This window comes from Heloderma suspectum, chromosome 3, assembly GCF_057233095.1.
Source record: "Heloderma suspectum isolate Gila_16-S chromosome 3, 16-S_ref, whole genome shotgun sequence".
NCBI classification, from domain to species: Eukaryota; Metazoa; Chordata; class Lepidosauria; order Squamata; family Helodermatidae; genus Heloderma; species Heloderma suspectum.
Window position 1 is genome coordinate 252,311,184 of NC_139460.1, and position 18,733 is coordinate 252,329,916.

The 18,733-nt window shown below is 41.6% G+C and overlaps 1 protein-coding gene across 1 annotated transcript in view; it reads right to left on the bottom strand.

Annotated features, from left to right (window-relative positions):
• Positions 1 to 18,458, bottom strand: part of RBM20 (RNA binding motif protein 20) — a 191,627-nt gene extending 173,169 nt beyond the window's left edge. The window contains exon 1 of the mRNA XM_084846282.1: positions 18,123 to 18,458. Within this exon, the coding sequence (XP_084702408.1) occupies positions 18,123 to 18,280 (158 nt within the window). The 5' untranslated portion in view covers positions 18,281 to 18,458. The remainder of the gene's footprint in view (positions 1 to 18,122) is intronic.
• Between the last annotated feature and the right edge of the window lie 275 nt (positions 18,459 to 18,733).

Here is an 18,733-nt window from a genome sequence, read left to right on the forward strand (position 1 = left end):
CTTTCGACAAAGTGCCCCATGATATCCTGATGAGCAAACTAGCTCAAAGTGGGCTAGATGAAATAACGATCCGGTGGATCCACAGTTGGCTACAGAATCAGACTCAAAGAGTGCTTACCAATGGGATCTTCTCCAACTGGGGAGAGGTAATGAGCAGGGTACCACAGGGCTCGGTCCTGGGCCCAGTGCTCTTCAACATTTTTATTAATGACTTGGAGGAGGAGGTGCAGGGAATGCTGATCAAATTTGCAGATGACACAAAATTGGGCGGGATAGCTAATACTTTGGAAGACAGAAACAAATTCAACATGATCTTGATAGACTGGAGCTCTGGGCAGAAAACAGAATGACAATTAATAGGGATAAATGCCAAGTTCTGCACCTCGGAAAAGGACACCAAATGCACAGTTACAAGATGGGGGATACATGGCTCAACAACACTACAAGCGAGAAGGATCTTGGAATTGTTGTCGATCACAAGCTGAATATGAGCCAACAATGTGATGTGGCTGCAAAAACGGTAAATGCTGTTTGGGGCTGCATTAACAGAAGCATAGCTTCCAAATCCAGGGAAGTACTAGTTCCCCTCTACTCAGCACTGGTTAAGCCTCATCTGGAGTACTGTGTCCAGTTCAGGGTGCCACATTTTAAGAAGGATGCAGACAAACTGGAGAGGGTTCAGAGGAGGGCAACAAAGATGATCAGGGGACTGGAAACAAAACCCTATGAAGAAAGACTGAAAGAACTGGGCATGTTGAGCCTTGAGTAGACTGAGGGGAGAGATGATCGCGCTCTTAAAGTACTTGAAAGGTTGTCACAGAGAGGAAGGCCAGGATCTCTTATAGAATAGTAAGGTTGGAAGGGACCTACAAGGCCATCAAGTCCAACCCCCTGCTCAATGCAGGAATCCAAGTCACAGCATCCTGACAGATGGCTGTCCAGCCTCATCTTGAATGCCTCCAGTGCGGGAGAGCCTCACCTCCCTAGGTAATTGGTTCCATTGTTGTATTGCTCTAACATTCAGGAAGTTTTTCCTGATGTTCAGCCGGAATCTGGCTTCCTGTAACTTGAGCCCATTATTCCGTGTCTTGCACTCTGGGATGATCAAGAAGAGATCCTGGCCTTCTTCTCTGTGACAACCTTTCAAGTACTTGAAGAGTACTATCATTATCTCCCCTCAGTCTTCTCTTCTCAAGGCTAAACATGTCCAATTCTTTCAGTCTCTCTTCATAGGGCTTTGTTTCCAGTCCCCTGATCATCTTTGTTGCCCTCTCTGAACCCTCTCCAGTTTGTCTGCATCCTTCTTCAAGTGTGGTGCCCAGAACTGGACACAGTACTCCAGATGAGGCCTAACCAGTGCTGAGTAGAGGGGAACTAGTACTTCTGGGGATTTGGAAGCTATGCTTCTATTAATGCAGCCCAAAAGAGCATTGGCCTTTTTTGCAGCCACATCACATTGTTGGCTCATATTCAGCTTGTGATTGATCTTCTCGATCATCCCAGAGTGCAGGTCACAGAATAATGGGCTCAAGTTACAGGAAGCCAAATTCCGGCTGAACATCAGGAAAAACCTCCTGACTGTTACAGCAATACGACAATGGAACCAATTACCTAGGGAGGTGAGGCTCTCCCACACTGGAGGCATTCAAGACGAGGCTGGACAGCCATCTGTCAGAGATGCTCTGACCTGGATTCCTGCATTGAACAGGGGCTTGGACTCGGCCTTGTAGGCCCCTTCCAACCCTACTATTCTGTGATTCTATGAAACCCATGATGGGTTGGATCTGTTAGGTTCGAACGACATGCCAATCCATCATGGGTAACACAACCCCTAAAACAAGCCATGGGTTGTCAGAGTGGCTTGTTGGTGAAAAATAAGCCATCCTGCAGAAACCAGACCAGGTTCGGACGACACAACAATCCACCATGGCTTGTTTCACATAACAACCATTGTGGGTCATTGTGCCGTGCAAACCCAGTCAGTCTTGTGGCACCTTAAAGCCTAACAAATTTCTTCTAGCATAAGCTTTTGTGGAATAAACTTCATCAGTTGTATGGAGTATTATGTGGAGTTTGAGATTGATACACAGTACATGAGGGGGGGACCTGTAAAAAAAGCAGGGGGGACAACTGTATAACAGCTGTATAAGGACAACTAATCTTTTTTAATCTATAACAAGTGCTAACAGAAAGCAGAAAAAAAGCACCATGAACCAGGAAGTCCCTTCTGCAGATAAGTTGTCACTCCAGACTCTATGCAAAATGTTAATTATACCTGTGACTTCACTCATTGGCTAAACACACTGAAAGGTGGCAGCAGGCTCATTTTTCACAATACAACTGGACAAAATGATTGTCCATTTCTCATGAAACTACTGGAATACGCCTGAATGTTTTGCCTCATATCTTGAGTTGTACAGGGACTAGAAGCTTGCTCCATTTTTTATTTGAAAGCTGGGAAACTGGGCTAGCTAGAGGTCCCACTGAGATGTTGGGCTCATGGTATAGTCCCCTTAGCCCTGTGGTTAATCTGGCTATGATTCAGACAACAAACTTTTCAATACTTTATTTTAACAAATATACTTATCAGCACTCAGAATACTCTTCGAAAGATATATAGTTTCCTAGGGAAAATCTCTGACAACAAAGGAGTCCAAAAATTAACAGGACGAGATGAACAAATTATTTCCAGATGGTTTATTTCCATTCTCTAGGAATAGGCAAAGGATGCAGAAAAACTCACAATCAAAGTGGGACTTCTCACAGAGGTTATGAAAGAAAGCTACTGTAGAATCATAGAATCATAGAATCATAGAATAGTAGGGTTGGAAGGGGCCTACAAGGCCATCGAGTCCAACCCCCTGCTCAATGCAGGAATCCAAGTCAGAGCATCCCTGACAAATGGCTGTCCAGCCTCGTCTTGAAGGCCTCCAGTGTGGGAGAGCCCACCACCTCCCCAGGTAATTGGTTCCATTGCCGTATTGCTCTGACACTCAGGAAGTTTTTCCTGATGTTCAGCCGGAATCTGGCTTCCTGTAACTTGAGCCCATTATTCCGTGTCCTGCACTCTGGGATGATCAAGAAGAGATCCTGGCCTTCTTCTCTGTGACAACCTTTCAAGTACTTGAAGAGTGCTATCTTATCTCCCCTCAGTCTTCTCTTCTCAAGGCTAAACATGCCCAGTTCTTTCAGTCTCTCTTCATAGGGCTTTGTTTCCAGTCCCCTGATCATCTTTGTTGCCCTCCTTTGAACCCTCTCCAGCTTGTCTGCATCCTTCTTAAAGTGTGGTGCCCAGAACTGGACACAGTACTCCAGATGAGGCCTAACCAGTGCTGAGTAGAGGGGAACTAGTACTTCCCGGGATTTGGAAGCGATGCTTCTATGAATGCAGCCCAAAATAGCATTTGCCTTTTTTGCAGCCACATCACATTGTTGGCTCATATTCAGCTTGTGATCGACGACAATTCCAAGATCCTTCTCGCTCGTAGTGTGGTTGAGCCACGTATCCCCCATCTTGTAACTGTGCATTTGGTTTCTTTTTCCTAGGTGCAGAACTTTGCATTTGTCCCTATTAAATGCCATTCTGTTGTTTTCTGCCCAGCACTCCAGTCTATCCAGATCACTTTGAATTTTGTTTCTGTCTTCCAAAGTATTAGCTATCCCTCCCAATTTTGTGTCATCTGCAAATTTGATCAGCATTCCCTGCACCTCCTCCTCCAAGTCATTAATAAAAATGTTGAAGAGCACTGGGCCCAGGACTGAGCCCTGCGGTACCCCACTCGTTACCTCTCCCCAGCTTGAGAAGGTCCCATTGATAAGCACTCGTTGAGTCCGATTCTGTAGCCAACTGTGGATCCACATGATCGTTGTTTCATCTAGCCCACTTTGAGCTAGTTTGCTCATCAGGATATCATGGGGCACTTTGTCGAAAGCTTTGCTGAAGTCGAGGTATATGATGTCTACAGCATTCCCACGGTCTACAAGGGAGGTGACTTGATCAAAAAATGAGATCAGATTTGTCTGGCAGGACTTGTTTTTGACAAATCCATGTTGGCTTCGAGTAATCACGGCATTGTTGTCAAGGTGCTTCCAGATGGATTGCTTTATGATCTGCTCCAGAATTTTCCCAGGGATTGATGTCAGACTGACTGGTCTGTAGTTCCCAGGTTCCTCCTTTTTACCCTTTTTGAAGATAGGGACAACGTTAGCCCTCCTCCAGTCATCTGGCACTTCCCCGGTCCTCCATGATTTCTCAAAGAGAATAGACAGCGGTTCTGAGAGTTCTTCTGCCAGTTCCTTTATTACTCTAGGATGCAGTTCATCTGGCCCTGGAGATTTGAACTCATTCAAAGTAATGAGGTGTTCCTTGACCATATGCCTGTCGATCTCAAGCTGCAATCCTGCCCCTTCAGCCTGTACTTCGCCTTTGCCAGGGGGGTCATAGACCCTCTTTTGGGAGAAGACTGAGCCAAAGTAGGAATTGAGCACCTCTGCCTTTTCTTTGTCATCTGTTATCATTTTGCCATCCTTATTTAATAGCTGAACAACCATTTCTTTCCTCTGCCTTTTACTATGCACGTAGCTGAAGAAAGCCTTTTTGTTGTTTTTAGCATCCCTCGCTAACCTCACCTCGTTCTCCGCTTTAGCCTTCCTGACGCCATCCCTGCAATTCTGTGCTACCTGCCTGTACTCTTCCTTTGTTACTTGGCCTTCTTTCCACTTCCTATATGTGTCCTTTTTTGTTTTCAGGTCATCCCTAAGCTTTTTGTGAAGCCACATTGGCTTCTTCTGTTGTCTTCCACCTTTTCTTCTTGTTGGAATTGTTTGTGATTGTGCCTTGAGAATTTCCTTTTTTAAAAGTTCCCACCCATCTTGGACTCCTTTTCTCGCTAGCATTGTTTGCCATGGGACCTTACTGATCATTGTTCTGAGTTTATTAAAATCAGCTTTCCTAAAATCCAGGGTACGCGTTTGAGTACACTCGGCTTTTGCTTCCCTTAGAACCAAGAACTCAAGTACAACATGGTTGCTTTCCCCTAGAGTTCCTGTAACTGCTACTTTATCCACTAAGTCATCTCTGTTGGTTAGGATCAAGTCAAGGATAGCCGATCCTCTAGTTCCTTCCTCTACTTTCTGTAGGAGGAAGTTATCCAATATACAAGTCAGGAATTTCCTGGAGGGGCCATGTTTTGCAGAATTTGTCTCCCAACAAATATCGGGGAAATTGAACTCCCCCATTACTACTACATCATGCTTCCTTAAAACATTGGCTATTTGCTTTTCAAAAGTTTCATCCTTGGCTTCTCCTTGATTGGGTGGCCGGTAGTAGACTCCGACCACCAGGTTCCTTTTATTCTTTGCTCCATTTATTTCAACCCAGATGCTCTCGATGGGGCTACCAAGCTCCTCCTCCTGTATTTCTGTGCAGAGATATGTATTTTTCACATACAGTGCAACCCCGCCTCCCTTTCTGTTCCTCCTGTTCTTTTTGAACAAGTTATATCCTTCAACTGCTGTATTCCAGTCATTAGAGTCATCCCACCAAGTCTCAGTTATACCTATCAAGTCATAATTTCCCTCCTGTATTAAGAGTTCAAGTTCGTTCTGTTTGTTTCCCATACTCTGGGCATTAGTATATAGACATCGAAGACCATGTGCTTCATAGTCTGGCTTTCTTCCTACATGTGTCTGAAGACTATTATTGGGCGCTATCAGCGCTGTTCTCTCCATTGGAGTGCATGCGCCTACGTCCATTGTTACCCCCAACATTACATCTCCCTTCCCCGTAGGATTCAGTTTAAAGCCCTCCTGATGAAGTTCTTCATGCTGTGGCCAAACACATTCTTCCCATCCTTTGTGAGGTGCAACCCATCCCTAGCCAACAGCCCATCTTCCAGGAAGTATAGCCCGTGGTCCCAGAATCCAAATCTCTCTCGTTGGCACCACCTTCGTAGCCAGTCATTCACCCGGAGTATTTTTCGTTCCCTTTCTATCCCTCTTCTAACTACTGGAAGGATGGATGAGAAAACTATCTGGGCCCCAAAGTTCTTGAGTTTCCTTCCCAAAGCTTCAAAGTCTGACGTGATCTCTTCGTAGCTCCGCTTGGCGGTATCATTTGTTCCCACATGGATGAGAAGAAAGGGATACCTGTCAATGGTCTTTATGAGTGCAGGCAACCTTTCAGTCACGTCTCTAATCTGTCCTCCCGGGAGACAACATACCTGGCGAGTCCACGGGTCTTCGCGACATACTTGGGTCTCGATCCCACGCAGCAAGGAGTCTCCCACTACTACCACTCTTCTCTTCTTCTTCTTGTAGGCCTGGGTTTCATCGCCTCTGTTTGACTGACCTTTAGCCTCTTGCTCACTCTCATGCAGGTTCCCCTGTGATTCGTCCTCTGCAGGCTGTCCTCCAGTCTCATCTGCAAGTACCTGGAATCGGTTCCACAGCTCCACCGCTTCCACTGGTGCAGAGTGGCGTCTAGTTCTTCTTCTCCTAACTGTCACCGTTTTCCAAGGAGTATCCTCTACTCCATTTTTCTTCTCCTCAGCATTTCCCACTTCTGCCTCATCTTGCTGTTGCTCTTCAAGCTTCTGGTCTGCCCTATGCTGCTGTAGTTCCCCCATTCTGTCCAAGAACTCTTCGTGTTCTCTTATTCCCCGGAGGGTTGACAGTCGCCGCTCCAGTCCACTTACTTTTTCCTCCAGCAGCGTGATCAACTTGCACTTGTTGCAGGTGTAGGCCATGTTGTTCTCAGGCAAGAAAACAAACATGGCACACACCTTGCAGGTCACCACCACTGGAGAGTCTTGTCCTTCCATAGCCCCTTTTCCCTTTTTGTGTCTAGCTTTGTGATTGTTCTAGACTAGCCTGTGCCTGCTCCTCTACTCAGTAGAGGTTAAAAGCAGAGTCCCACTGGTGTGGAAGTGTGTGTTACAAGACAAATAAATGGGAAAAAGTTATTTAAAAAAAAATGTTAGGGGCCTCCCCCTTGACCTCCCCTGCCGAACTCCCCTGGCCAACTCCTGTTTGCTCCCCCTGTTCGCTTGCTCTCTGGAGCTTGCCTGCTTCTGTAGTCCCTGGACCAGCTGGAGCAGCTTGCTCTGCTCTGCTCTGCTCAGCTGGGAGGCGGGAAACAGACTGAAGCTTCCCGCCCAGTCAGCTGCATATATCATGACCTTGAATAAAGCTGTAAACTGAAGAAAGACCATGATGCCTAGTTCCTACTTGGGAGCAGAGTGGTGATGACAAAGAATGTGCCAACTGCTCAGGTGGCGAAAGAGTAGTGCACAAATAGGTGGCTTAGTGGATATGGATAGTTAGGGTAAGAATGTTAAGTGCTAACAGAAAGCATTTAAGATAGGTTAATAGGGGCACGGGTAGAGAATTACACTTGTTTACTAATAAGAGTTGTCTTTTCTTTATTTTTTTTAAAAGGTCTCCAACACTCACTCATTCATTCATTATATTTCTATACCACCCCATAGCCAAAGCTCTCTGGGCAGTTCACAAAAAGAATGAGACACATAGATTCTTATCCTCCAACAAACCTCATTTTATTTCACCAAAGGAATATATACTGTGTCTGAACTGGCAACTTGCATGAGCTACCTGTATAAGGACAACTAATCTTTTTTAATCTGTAACAATAGAAACAATTTCTAAATGCTTTAAGTTCATAGAATCATAGAATAGTGGGGTTGGAAGGGGACTACAAGGCCATCAAGTCCAACCCCCTGCTCAATGCAGGAATCCAAGTCAGCGCATCCCTGACAGATGGCTGTCCTGCCTCGTCTTGAATGCCTCTAGTGTGGGACAGCCCACTCCCCAAGTTGTCAGCACATACGTATATTTTTTTTACAGAGCGTACATTTGTAAAGGATCTGCCATTAAAGTATAATAAGCTAACTTTATTAACAAGTAACCATTGGAGTTTTTAAAGCAAAAATAATGTTCCTTAATTTTTCTAACTGTGATATGAATATAAATTACTTCTTTTTCCTTTTTAAAATATCCTACAGAAATGTAGACATAATGAATGCAGGTATTACTAATGCAGCATACTAGATTCTTTCCCTAGGGGGGAAAAACCAATGAGCTTAAGGGCATATATCGTATCATGGTTCTTAGTCTGAAAAAAATACATTGTCCACTATACATACACAGACTACTGAAAACTCTGAGAAACATATTAGTTATTACAGATTTTCAACTCAGCCAAATGGCAAGGTTCACTCAAACTCCAATTCTAAACATATCACATGGGACTAAAATGTCTATGTCACACATACTCAAACACACACAGGTCACAAACAGATAGGAATTAAACCACAGCAAGCAGTACCGCAACTCCCACGCCTCTCCGCTATCTTAGAAAGAATTGATGATCCACTGGATCAAAGCCTGCTGGGAGGTCTAGTAAAACCAATAGGGTAACATTTCTCCAGTATATCTCCAGAAGAAGACTGTCAACAAAGCCCGCAAAAGCACTTCCCATTTCAAAGTCCAGTCTGATATGGGTCTAGAATAGGAAACACAGTGCCCTGCAGATGATTTGGATGACAAAAGTCATAATCCCTGACCACTGGCCATGCTGGTTGGGGCTGACAGAAGTTGTAGACCAAAACATCTGGAGAACACCAGGTTGCCCACCAGGTTGTCTAGATATCATAATCAGGCCCCATCCTTCAATTAATGTCCAGGGTGGCTTACATATCAAAATACAATTACAATGATAAAATATAAAATAGATAACCATAATCTATTAAAGCTGCACCAAAATCACTTAGCAGAGATAAAGCAGATCTTTGAATTGAAAACTGGAACAAATTAAGAAGACTGGGAAAATAACATTATCTTTACCAGGCACTGAAATGACAGCAAGGTAAGCACTAAACAAGGCTTTCTGGAAAGGATTCCACAACTAGGGTGCCATCACCAAAAATGCCCTTTTACCTCAGACAGCAAAGGCACATGGAAAAGAGCTTCAGATGAGGATCTTAGGGTCCAGTTGGGCACATGTGAAGGTAGGTGACTTTCAGATACTCCTTTAGATAATCAGCTTCTCCACTGTCCACTATAACACCTTGCCCCCAAAACGACAAATTTTAAATGAGCCTATAGTGGTCAAAAACTTTCAGACAGAATAACGTTTTAAGCAGCAAGGAATAATGGCCTGTTTCAACATCACAAATATAACCATTTTTTGTCAAAGATGCATGACTTCAGATGCATGACCTCAGCAGAAGGCCCAGCTTCTCATGGCTTGTTTTAACAAACTGAGAAGGATTAGAGTCAAATGAGCAGGAGATCAGGTGTATTCTTCCGGGATCCTGCGTACATCAGGAAAAAACAACTGAAAATATCCAATCTAACAGGACAAACAGCATAATCAGACACCTCTATTGGAATAATAACACATCCAAGTCAGATTGGATGAGAGCAGCTTTATTCCCCACCCCCACCCCGTAAACCGCTTAGCAAAAGAGTCACAACAGAATATTGAGGGGCTGTCTATCTCCATGTGTCAGGATCTAATCAATCTCTCACCAGAACTCCACTGGATGCACTGAACAGATGCAAAGGTGGCAGAAAAAGATGTGCTGTCATGCTACAGGCCTTCAAATGGACTCTAAGCAGTGTTCAATCACACAGAACTTGGGTTTTCTGCCACTTTCACTCAAGCTATCTCTCTTGCAGTTTCACAAACTGTAGCCCCGGATGAAACCATGAGAAGCACCAGCATCACTGTCTAGTGAGAATTCACAGATTTTATACTAAATCTTTCTGGATTATAATTACTAGGGGTGCAGTCCCATGCATGTTTAGACAGAAAAAAGTCCTACAACTGGCTGGCTAGGGAATGCTGGGAGTTGTAGGACTTTTTTCTATCTACACATGCATAGGATTACGCTATTTTTTTTCCCTCTAATTTAGTGAGCACCTAATATATGGAGCTCAGGACAGAAAAAGCAATAATAATCCAGTGATTATTGTTTCTCCATCTTCAATAGCTAAAATATAAAAATAATCCAAGGACCCAATCCTATACTCAAGATACATAAGCTGGGGAGCATTAGGATATGGCAAAAGTCCCACTACAATGGCATATGCTGAGACACACCCCTGCTAATGGAACAACTCGATGGATATGCCAGTACAACTTCACACCAGAAGGCCCAAAGCAGGATGGAGACAAGAGCATTACATGGAAAGAGAGGACATCTGCCAAATCTTGCACTCCCTCAAACTCCAATTCCGCCCACGATGCCAACACAATGTTACACTGATTCAGGATTCACAGACACAGGGTCTGAATTCACTCTGAATTCACAGAGTTGATTCAGACCAACTCTGTACCCAATCATACTCATCCCAGACAGGGAGACCTTAACTCAGATTATAGGACACACAGCTATATCTTTCTAGCCTCATGCACACTTAGAAACAAGGGGGGAACTATGGAAATGGGCACTTTGCACAAAAAGACAGCACTCTGCATGAACAGCCTGGGATCAGAACTCAGTTAGAAACAGGAGATTGCTAACTCTTCTATTTCCACAACTCTTAAAGGGTCGTGGGTGCGCGGGTGCAGAGGCTGAGGCAAAGTCTGTTGTTGGTCAATCATACAAAAAGTTACTGAGAACTCACACCTCCTGTTTCCCAACTCTATGCCCTATGCAGTGAGCTACTGGAGGTTGCTCATGTGAGACTCTAGTTGTGGCTTCTCATTGCCTGTTCTACTTCCTCCCTTTCCTTGCCTAAAAAGAGGGTCCTTCCCTTACCCATGGTCTTGAACAGGGGTACAGGACCTCAGCTCCAAATCTGGCCCTCTGGGTATCCCAAACTGGCCCTCCAAGATTCCTCAAAAGACCATACCCGCTTTCCCCTGGCCACACTCTCTTTCCACTAACCACTGATTATTTGGTAGTTTACCAGCTTTTGTGCAGTTTTTTAGCCATTCTAAAAGGCTGAGATGCCTATTAGTTATTGGAAGTTTAGTTATTGGAAGAGCTTTAAGCTACAATATACTGGTATTTTTGGTATTTTGGCCCTGTCCCTTTTGGCTTCGGCCCATCCACTGCTTGAACGTGGACCCTGAGAGCTTCTCCAAAATGAAATTTGGCCCTCAGGCTGAAAAAGGCTCTGCACCCCTGGCCTTGAACAATTGCCCTCAGGGAGGTCTATGCATTCTGTATGTAGTCCTCCACCCAAGGGAGCTATTTGGATGCTGTCTTATGTTTCATCTCCTTCCTTTGTTATGTGACATGGTATAAAAAATCTGAACCCCTGTATGCAGGGATTCCTAGAAACACCCAATTGCTGGGTTCTTCCTGCCTGTTTCATAGTAGCTCATGCAGTAGCAGGTGCTATGATACCTTTGTGCCCGGGTGACATAATATGAACATCTTCCATACACTGCATGTACTGTCTCTTTTTATGGATGGCTGACATGGGGGCATCATTACTATGCTGGCCCATAATTGGTGTGGGTCAGTGGTGTTGCCATGGATGCTGGTGTTGTAGCTGTCATTGTTGCTCTGTTCTGTGCTTTTTGTAGAGGAACTGAACTTACTTCCAGGTAAACATACATACCTCTATATGCAAGAAGGAAAAATTAAATACAAAAATAATTTCATGGTGGAAAATTACAGGAAAATGATGGTATATTACTAGATACTTAAGAGCATTTTTCACATCATGCTGTCAAGCAAACACAAAATGTGTTCCCATGAAAAATCAGAGATCTACCTTTTTGTGAAATATTGGGTTGAATGCAGACCTCAATGCTTAGAGTAGACCCACTGAAATCAGTAAGACAAGTTAGTAATAAGTCCTATTCATTTCAATGGGTCTACTCTAAACATGATTAAGTCTGGATCCATTCACTTACACATCAATAGTTTCTATCAATATATAATACTATTTATATAGTCTTCAATGGTACTCAGATAATGAATTATAAACCTGTCACAAATATTTTGATATTTTCAAAATAAAATGCCTATACATTGTCTACTGTGTTCTAATAACAGACTTGAGATATCTGTGATAGTGATTATGAATGAGTTGGGAAAACAATGATGTTAACATTTCCATAATGTAAGTGCACGGGTTTACTAGGTCTTACTCAGGATTTAAACAACCGCTTGTAATTGATAGGTAATCTATGTAAAGAGCCAAAAGGCAACAGATGAATCACAACAAAAGAGAAACATTTAAAAAACAATTGTATTAATATAATGACTGAATTCCAAGATCAATTCCTCTCTAAATGTTAGAGAATTTGTAATCTTCAAACCCGGAATAATTTATTTACTTTTATGAGTTCAAAGAAATAACAATTTAATAATTACTGTAGTATTTTTCTGTAGCTCGTTCTTCCTTAGAGCTTCACTAATAGCTTTGTGTAGTGTAACAAAGACTAATCGTATCAGTGCACTAATTTTATAAGGCAATTTCAGCATTTGAACATAATTTCTTGAAAGAGTAGGCTGCTTTAACAAAAACAAACATTTTCCAGTATCGCCATTCATGGGAACAGCAGTATTACATTTCCAATTTTTAAAAAGGCTAGATCCAGTTAATTTTGTTACAGGAAACAGGAATCCACTGCCATATGTTTGTTTAACTTATCCTTGCCCTGAAGTATAGAGGTTTCTATTGAGAGTAATACTTACCATGGAATCTATAGGCACTATTGCACCTCCAAACCATGACCTCTGGAGATCAATTATCCTTTCCCATTTACAAGCTACAATCAGCATGTTCTACAGGGCCATCCCAAATTGGATAATGAATGGAACTAACAATAAAACATAGATTGGACAGGACATCTAATTTGTCAGGGGATTCCACATGTTTTTAAAGGGAAGGCAATTCTATTTAGGATTATACAACTTCTGCCACTTCATCCCAACATCCCCCACAAGACTTCAACAGTTTACATCATGGTGAATACATCTCACGACAAAATTTTCAAATCTTTCATTTCATAGTCCACACGGAAACTTCAAAAAGTTTAGACTCTTTTTTTTCTTGCAGGAGTTTTAAACCGAACATCTGTTTCAATAATCTGTTTTGTGCATCTCACAGTGGCTTATGTGTAGCCTGTTTCCTCATATATGCTTGCCCAAACAGTTACAGGGTGAAAGAAAGAAAATATGAAAGAGCCATAAAAGTATGGTGAACCTAAATTTGTTCCCGAGTCTTCTATTCTTTTTAAACTCTGACTTATTCCAGTCTGAAGTACCATGTTTAGTTATACTGCAGGCGGGGGGCATAGGGGTTAAACTCTTTTCATTGTGGTTAACTATATTATTAATCACTGTCAAAGTAGCGGCTCAGTCAGTGTACAATGTCATATGCATGAGGTTTAAGACAAAACTAACATAATACGTGGTGAGAAAGAATGAGATGTAGAACTTACCATAAAGAAAAATGTAGCTTAGTAAGCTTCCAATTAGTTCTACCATTTGCTAGAATTGCCAAGTTTCATTTTTTATGTTTTTTTTTCACTGTTTCTTAATAGTCTATGTGGAGAGAGATTTACTTCCTGTTTATTTTGCAAAAGTGGAAAGAAATGAAGCACACACAAAGAAGTTTAACTAAAGTTTCCCCCACATGGAGGGAAGGGATGAACTAAGGCAATGGAAGTCAAATACTGAAAATGAACTTATTTCTTATTACTAAATCAATTATCAAATAAATATGAAAACCTCACAAAAGCAATGATACTATGCAACACATCTGGATAGTTAAATTGCTAGAATATTTTTATAAGCAAATTATATAAAAAGCCTTTTTCTGTTACTAATTTGTATGATGAAATGTATTTATGTCTTATCCCAGCCCACAGAAAACAAATGATATTGTTTCAATTCTAGATAATTAAACTGAAATCCAATAAGCAAAATGAACACTACCATGTCTTAAGTATAATATTAAAAAGAGTGTTTAAACAAAGTCTTTCAAGTGTTCATTCTTTTCTAAACTGGAAACCAAACCTATTTTAGCATGTAAGGTGAGAAAGGCTATATCCATTCTAGATATTTAATAAGTAAATTTATTCACAAGTCTTGCAGCACTTACTCTTCCTCAAAAGTGATTATTTTTAGTAAGTTCATAAGAATTCTTAACACCAGTTAACTAAATCTAGACAGGCAACAACAGCATGTGATCATAAGCATGCTCACTAGGAAGAAAAGGTAGCTTAGAATGCGCATTACTATCTCTTAGACCTGCAGTGGATTGAATGGATACTCTAAATGTAGTTAATTGTTCATCGGACTGCAGCCTCTGCAATTTGTTTCAATCAATTTCTTTACATACTACTTAAAATAACTGCATGCTTCCCATTCCCCTTACTTCTGTATATTTTTAACAATCATACATCAAAGCAGCAAATACACCTTGGAAATCCAAGTTGCACACCACAACTCCTTTGAGATATGAAATCCGCTTGAACTCTGCCCACCCAGCTAGAATACACACATATCATTTCCATCTCTGTGATACCATTGCCTGACTAAACCCAAATAATTTCATCCACATTTTAAAGAACTGGCTGCTTCTCCCAACTGAGTACGTCCCACATTAATCCTCTGAGACCTACATCCTGAATTACTCTTCTAGCCCCTAGTCAGATCCCATTTAGGTTTTCCTAAATCAGATGGCAGCATTTATGCGTTCCCATTCAAATAAAGAACAGGTGAAATGATGTTACCAACACATCACTAGTGCCTTTTTAAACAATTGATTTTACATTAAGAACACTGGAGTATACATGTAAAAACTACTTTGAAGTGAACTATAGTGTGAACAGAAAAAAGACTAAATGTTGTTATGTCTTCCAGACATAACTAAATATCAGTCAATTTTGTAGTGATTTTCATACCATTTATCTTTGCAACAGCCGCCTTAGTCTAAGAGATGCTGACTTGCCCAAGGCCACCCAGTGAGCTTCACAACTTGACTATCAGAGTGGAGATTTGAATTTGTGTATCTCACATTCAAACACAACACTCTGTATTTTACATCAGAGTAAAATGTATTGATTAGCTTTTGGAATATAATAATCTGATTATACAATTTACACTTGTATATGAATATAGGTTACAGGATACAGCATTCTTTCTCCTTCTCTTGCAATTTTTTCACAATAAGAATTGTATTTTTTCCACAGACTAAAAGCCACATCCTACACCAAACATGACTATGTTATGTATAGAATTGTGATCTGTTTGTACATGTAATGCTAAAACGATTGACGAAAGCTCATGATTCCAAGAATGATATAAATCAATACACAGTCTCAACTATACTTTCTTACTGAAGAATATATAATGCTTAAAATTATATTTGTAGGAAACATTTATGTTCTTAAAGTGCATCATATTGTTTTACATTCAGGAAATATTACCTCTCCAGTGTTTTGAACCCAATTGCCAGGAGAGAGAAAGAGATCGGATTTAGAAACCAGAGCAATCAAGATTATAATATTTAATAAAAGTTATATGTACTACTATTTATGATATATCCACTCCACAGTTCATTTCTGCTTCAATAATACAAAACAAACAGAGCAAAACACAATGTATATGAAGAGAATGAAATCCCTACAAGCAAAGTAATTTTGGCAATTTTTCTGCATATGTAAAAGCAATAGAAAACAATCAGTTCTCAAAATACTTTTAAGACCTACTCTATGGAGTTGTTCTTTTAATATTTATTTTAATTTAATAATGCATAATTGAAGTTTCACAAAATACTTTTCATAATCCCTATGCCAATCAATATCTGTTTAGATCTTCTAATTATTTTATTAGGCAGTTCAAATAATGAGTCCAAAGACAACATGCAACTATTTACTATAATTAGGACTGAAGAATTATTAATTAGGTCAACATGCAGAAAGAGATTAAATTATGCAGCGCAGTTACAAATACTGTGATCATGTTCCACTGCCACAGGTGGGAGTGTCTGACATTTGCTATTTTACACCATGGCGCCATGTTAGAGAATGGACAGAACACATTATGTTCTTTAATTCAAATTTTTGAAGACAGATATGATGGCAGGCTTTCATTTTACAATTATTATTTCATTAATTATTATATTATTATTTCAGCACTAGCCAACAAAAATGCTGCTCACAGATATACTGTTTTAGGCTGCAATCCAATATACATTTACCTGGCAGAAAGTCTCACTGAACTCATAGAATTGCACTGTTAGACCACTATAATTTTTCCTCGTCTTAGAATACTTTCGCTGCAATCATAAACACACTTACTAAGGAGTAAGCCCCATTAAACACAATGGAACTTACTTCTGAGTAAACATGCATAGGATTGTACTGTTAGACCAATCACAAAATACGACTGATATATGCTTTCATCATTTTGTCACCCAAAAGATCAGTGGTAAAAAATCTGGGTATAAGGGCTCCTTACCATACCATATTGTGAAGGCCTAGGTCATGTTACGCAACGCAAACCTAAAGTGAAACTACAGCCCACTGGAAATTACTTCCATGGAAGATCCTTAGCTTTGTGGCACACATCAACCAATTAAATATTTACAGCAAAATTCTTATTAATCCCCAATCCTTCATACATATACTTCTCATCCTATTGCAACCTATACTTCTCATCCTATTGCTCAGAGAAGACTGTTTTTTTTAAAAAAAAAAAAGCTACAGAAAACCCTCAAATTATTATGTAATAAACTAAAATAACCCCACAAATTTGTACACACCATCATAATTTGAAACAAACTAACATTTTCATCTAATATTATTTCAGCTATTTCATATTAAGACTATCTGGCAATAATACATTGCTTTAAACGTATTTGAAGATTAAAATAATACACAGCATTTTTTAAAGAATCTCACTGTGGAAATAAAAATTGGCCCTTAAGAAAAAGGATTCATTCTTTCCAAATATTAACAATCTAAAGATATTAGGTTCTCTTAAATTAGTTCCTGTGGTAAAGTTCTACAGATGCGTTGTTAAATAAGACTAGCATTACTTTCTTTCTCATGAAAAGATATAATAAATGAACACAAACAACTTCTACCTCTGGAAGTACCATATAATATAAAAATTGCACTTTTTAACACATCCTAAATTGTCATACTCCACCATGTTTGTGTGTGTGTGTCTTTTCCATCAAGGCAAATGATGTGAAATATTACAGCAATGTCTGCTATTCTGACAACTCCCAAATTTATTTAATACTAGAATTACTGACCAAACAGGATTTATTTTATAGTAATTCTATAACTACATTTGGGTACAGTACATATAACTATCTTCCTTCAGCACCATGTCATCTGTTATGCAGTATTATTTATGTTTCAAGCTAATAATCACAGTTCATCCAGTTCATTTTCAGATGTTTCTTTTAATTAAGAATAAAATACACATTGTCTTTGGAGAGACACATGCACACCAATTTTTCTCCACTGTTAATGGATAGAAATTAAATCATGTTTGCTTATTGAGACAGTGTTATTAGGATTATAGCTAGTAGTGATAAGACTTTGAGTACCAAGCCCACTTTCTCATACTGGTGTTGCTATTATATACCTATAACTGCCAATTTGTACTTCCTTTGCATTACCCCACTCTGTCGAGGCCTCAGCACAAGCACAGGAAAAGCAAACGTAAACCTGCAATATAATGTGAATAATAGCTGTACAAGAAGCAACCTAACGTTTGTAATCATATGATGACCTAGACTTTCTGTTTAAAGTCGAATGTGGAGGCACAAAATTTCACTTCCCAAAACGCGCATCAAAGGAACCTCCCTCAAAAATGTGAGTTGCGGCTGTGGAAGGTAAAGTACCTTTCCCTCCCGCCTTTTGGAGAATATTTGAAATAAACGTCCCAGTCACTCAACTGTGGGATCTCCTTTCGTACGTCAATGCGAGATACTCCGAAGACAAGACCACTAAAGTTACTAAGCAAGCCAAGAAGGGGAAACGCCCTGCAAACAGAACTCTCTGGCGCTCCGCGGTCTCTGCCCAGGGCTAAAGAAGGAGGAGATGACGAGCGACGGAGCAGAAAGGAAAGTCTTCGTTCCTCTTCCCGTTCCCCTCCCCCAAACTTGCTTACTTCTGGATGAGCTGGGGCAGGCTGGGCGTCTGCGGCATCACCCCGGCGGGGCCGCTGCCGGCGCCCGGCTGGAGATGGGCCGCGTCTCGGGCATCTCTGTCAGGCTGCTCAGGGCCACTGGGGTCCGGGGCCTGGTTCATGGCAGCCGCGGGGACCATTCAGGCAGACCAAGGGCCAGCCAGCAACCCCGCGTCTCCCTCGGCAGCAGCGAGGCCGGGGCGCGGCGAGACGCCCGACCGCGGCCGGGCAGCGTGTCCGCAGGAACTCCAAGCAGGCGGTGGCGGCAAGTGCCGCTCGCGCCCGCTCGCCCTTCTGGAAGGTGCCTCCGCTGAGGGGACGGCAGGAGGCTGCGGAGACGCATTTATGGCGATGCCTGGTGCCGCGGAGCCAATGGAGGGAGGAGGTGCCCTTCCTGTGCCAGCAGGCTCCGGAGCCCCGGCCGTTTCGGGGGTTTCGCTAATTGGGGAGGGGGGCCTGCACGGGGACGATCACCCACATCCTAGAGACTGTGCCATACGGGAGGGGCGGGGGGGCTTCCCCAGCTCCTTCTTGGACGAGGGCTGGGGCGGGGAACTGAAGTCCTTCCATGCCCCGCGCAGCCTTTGGGGGGC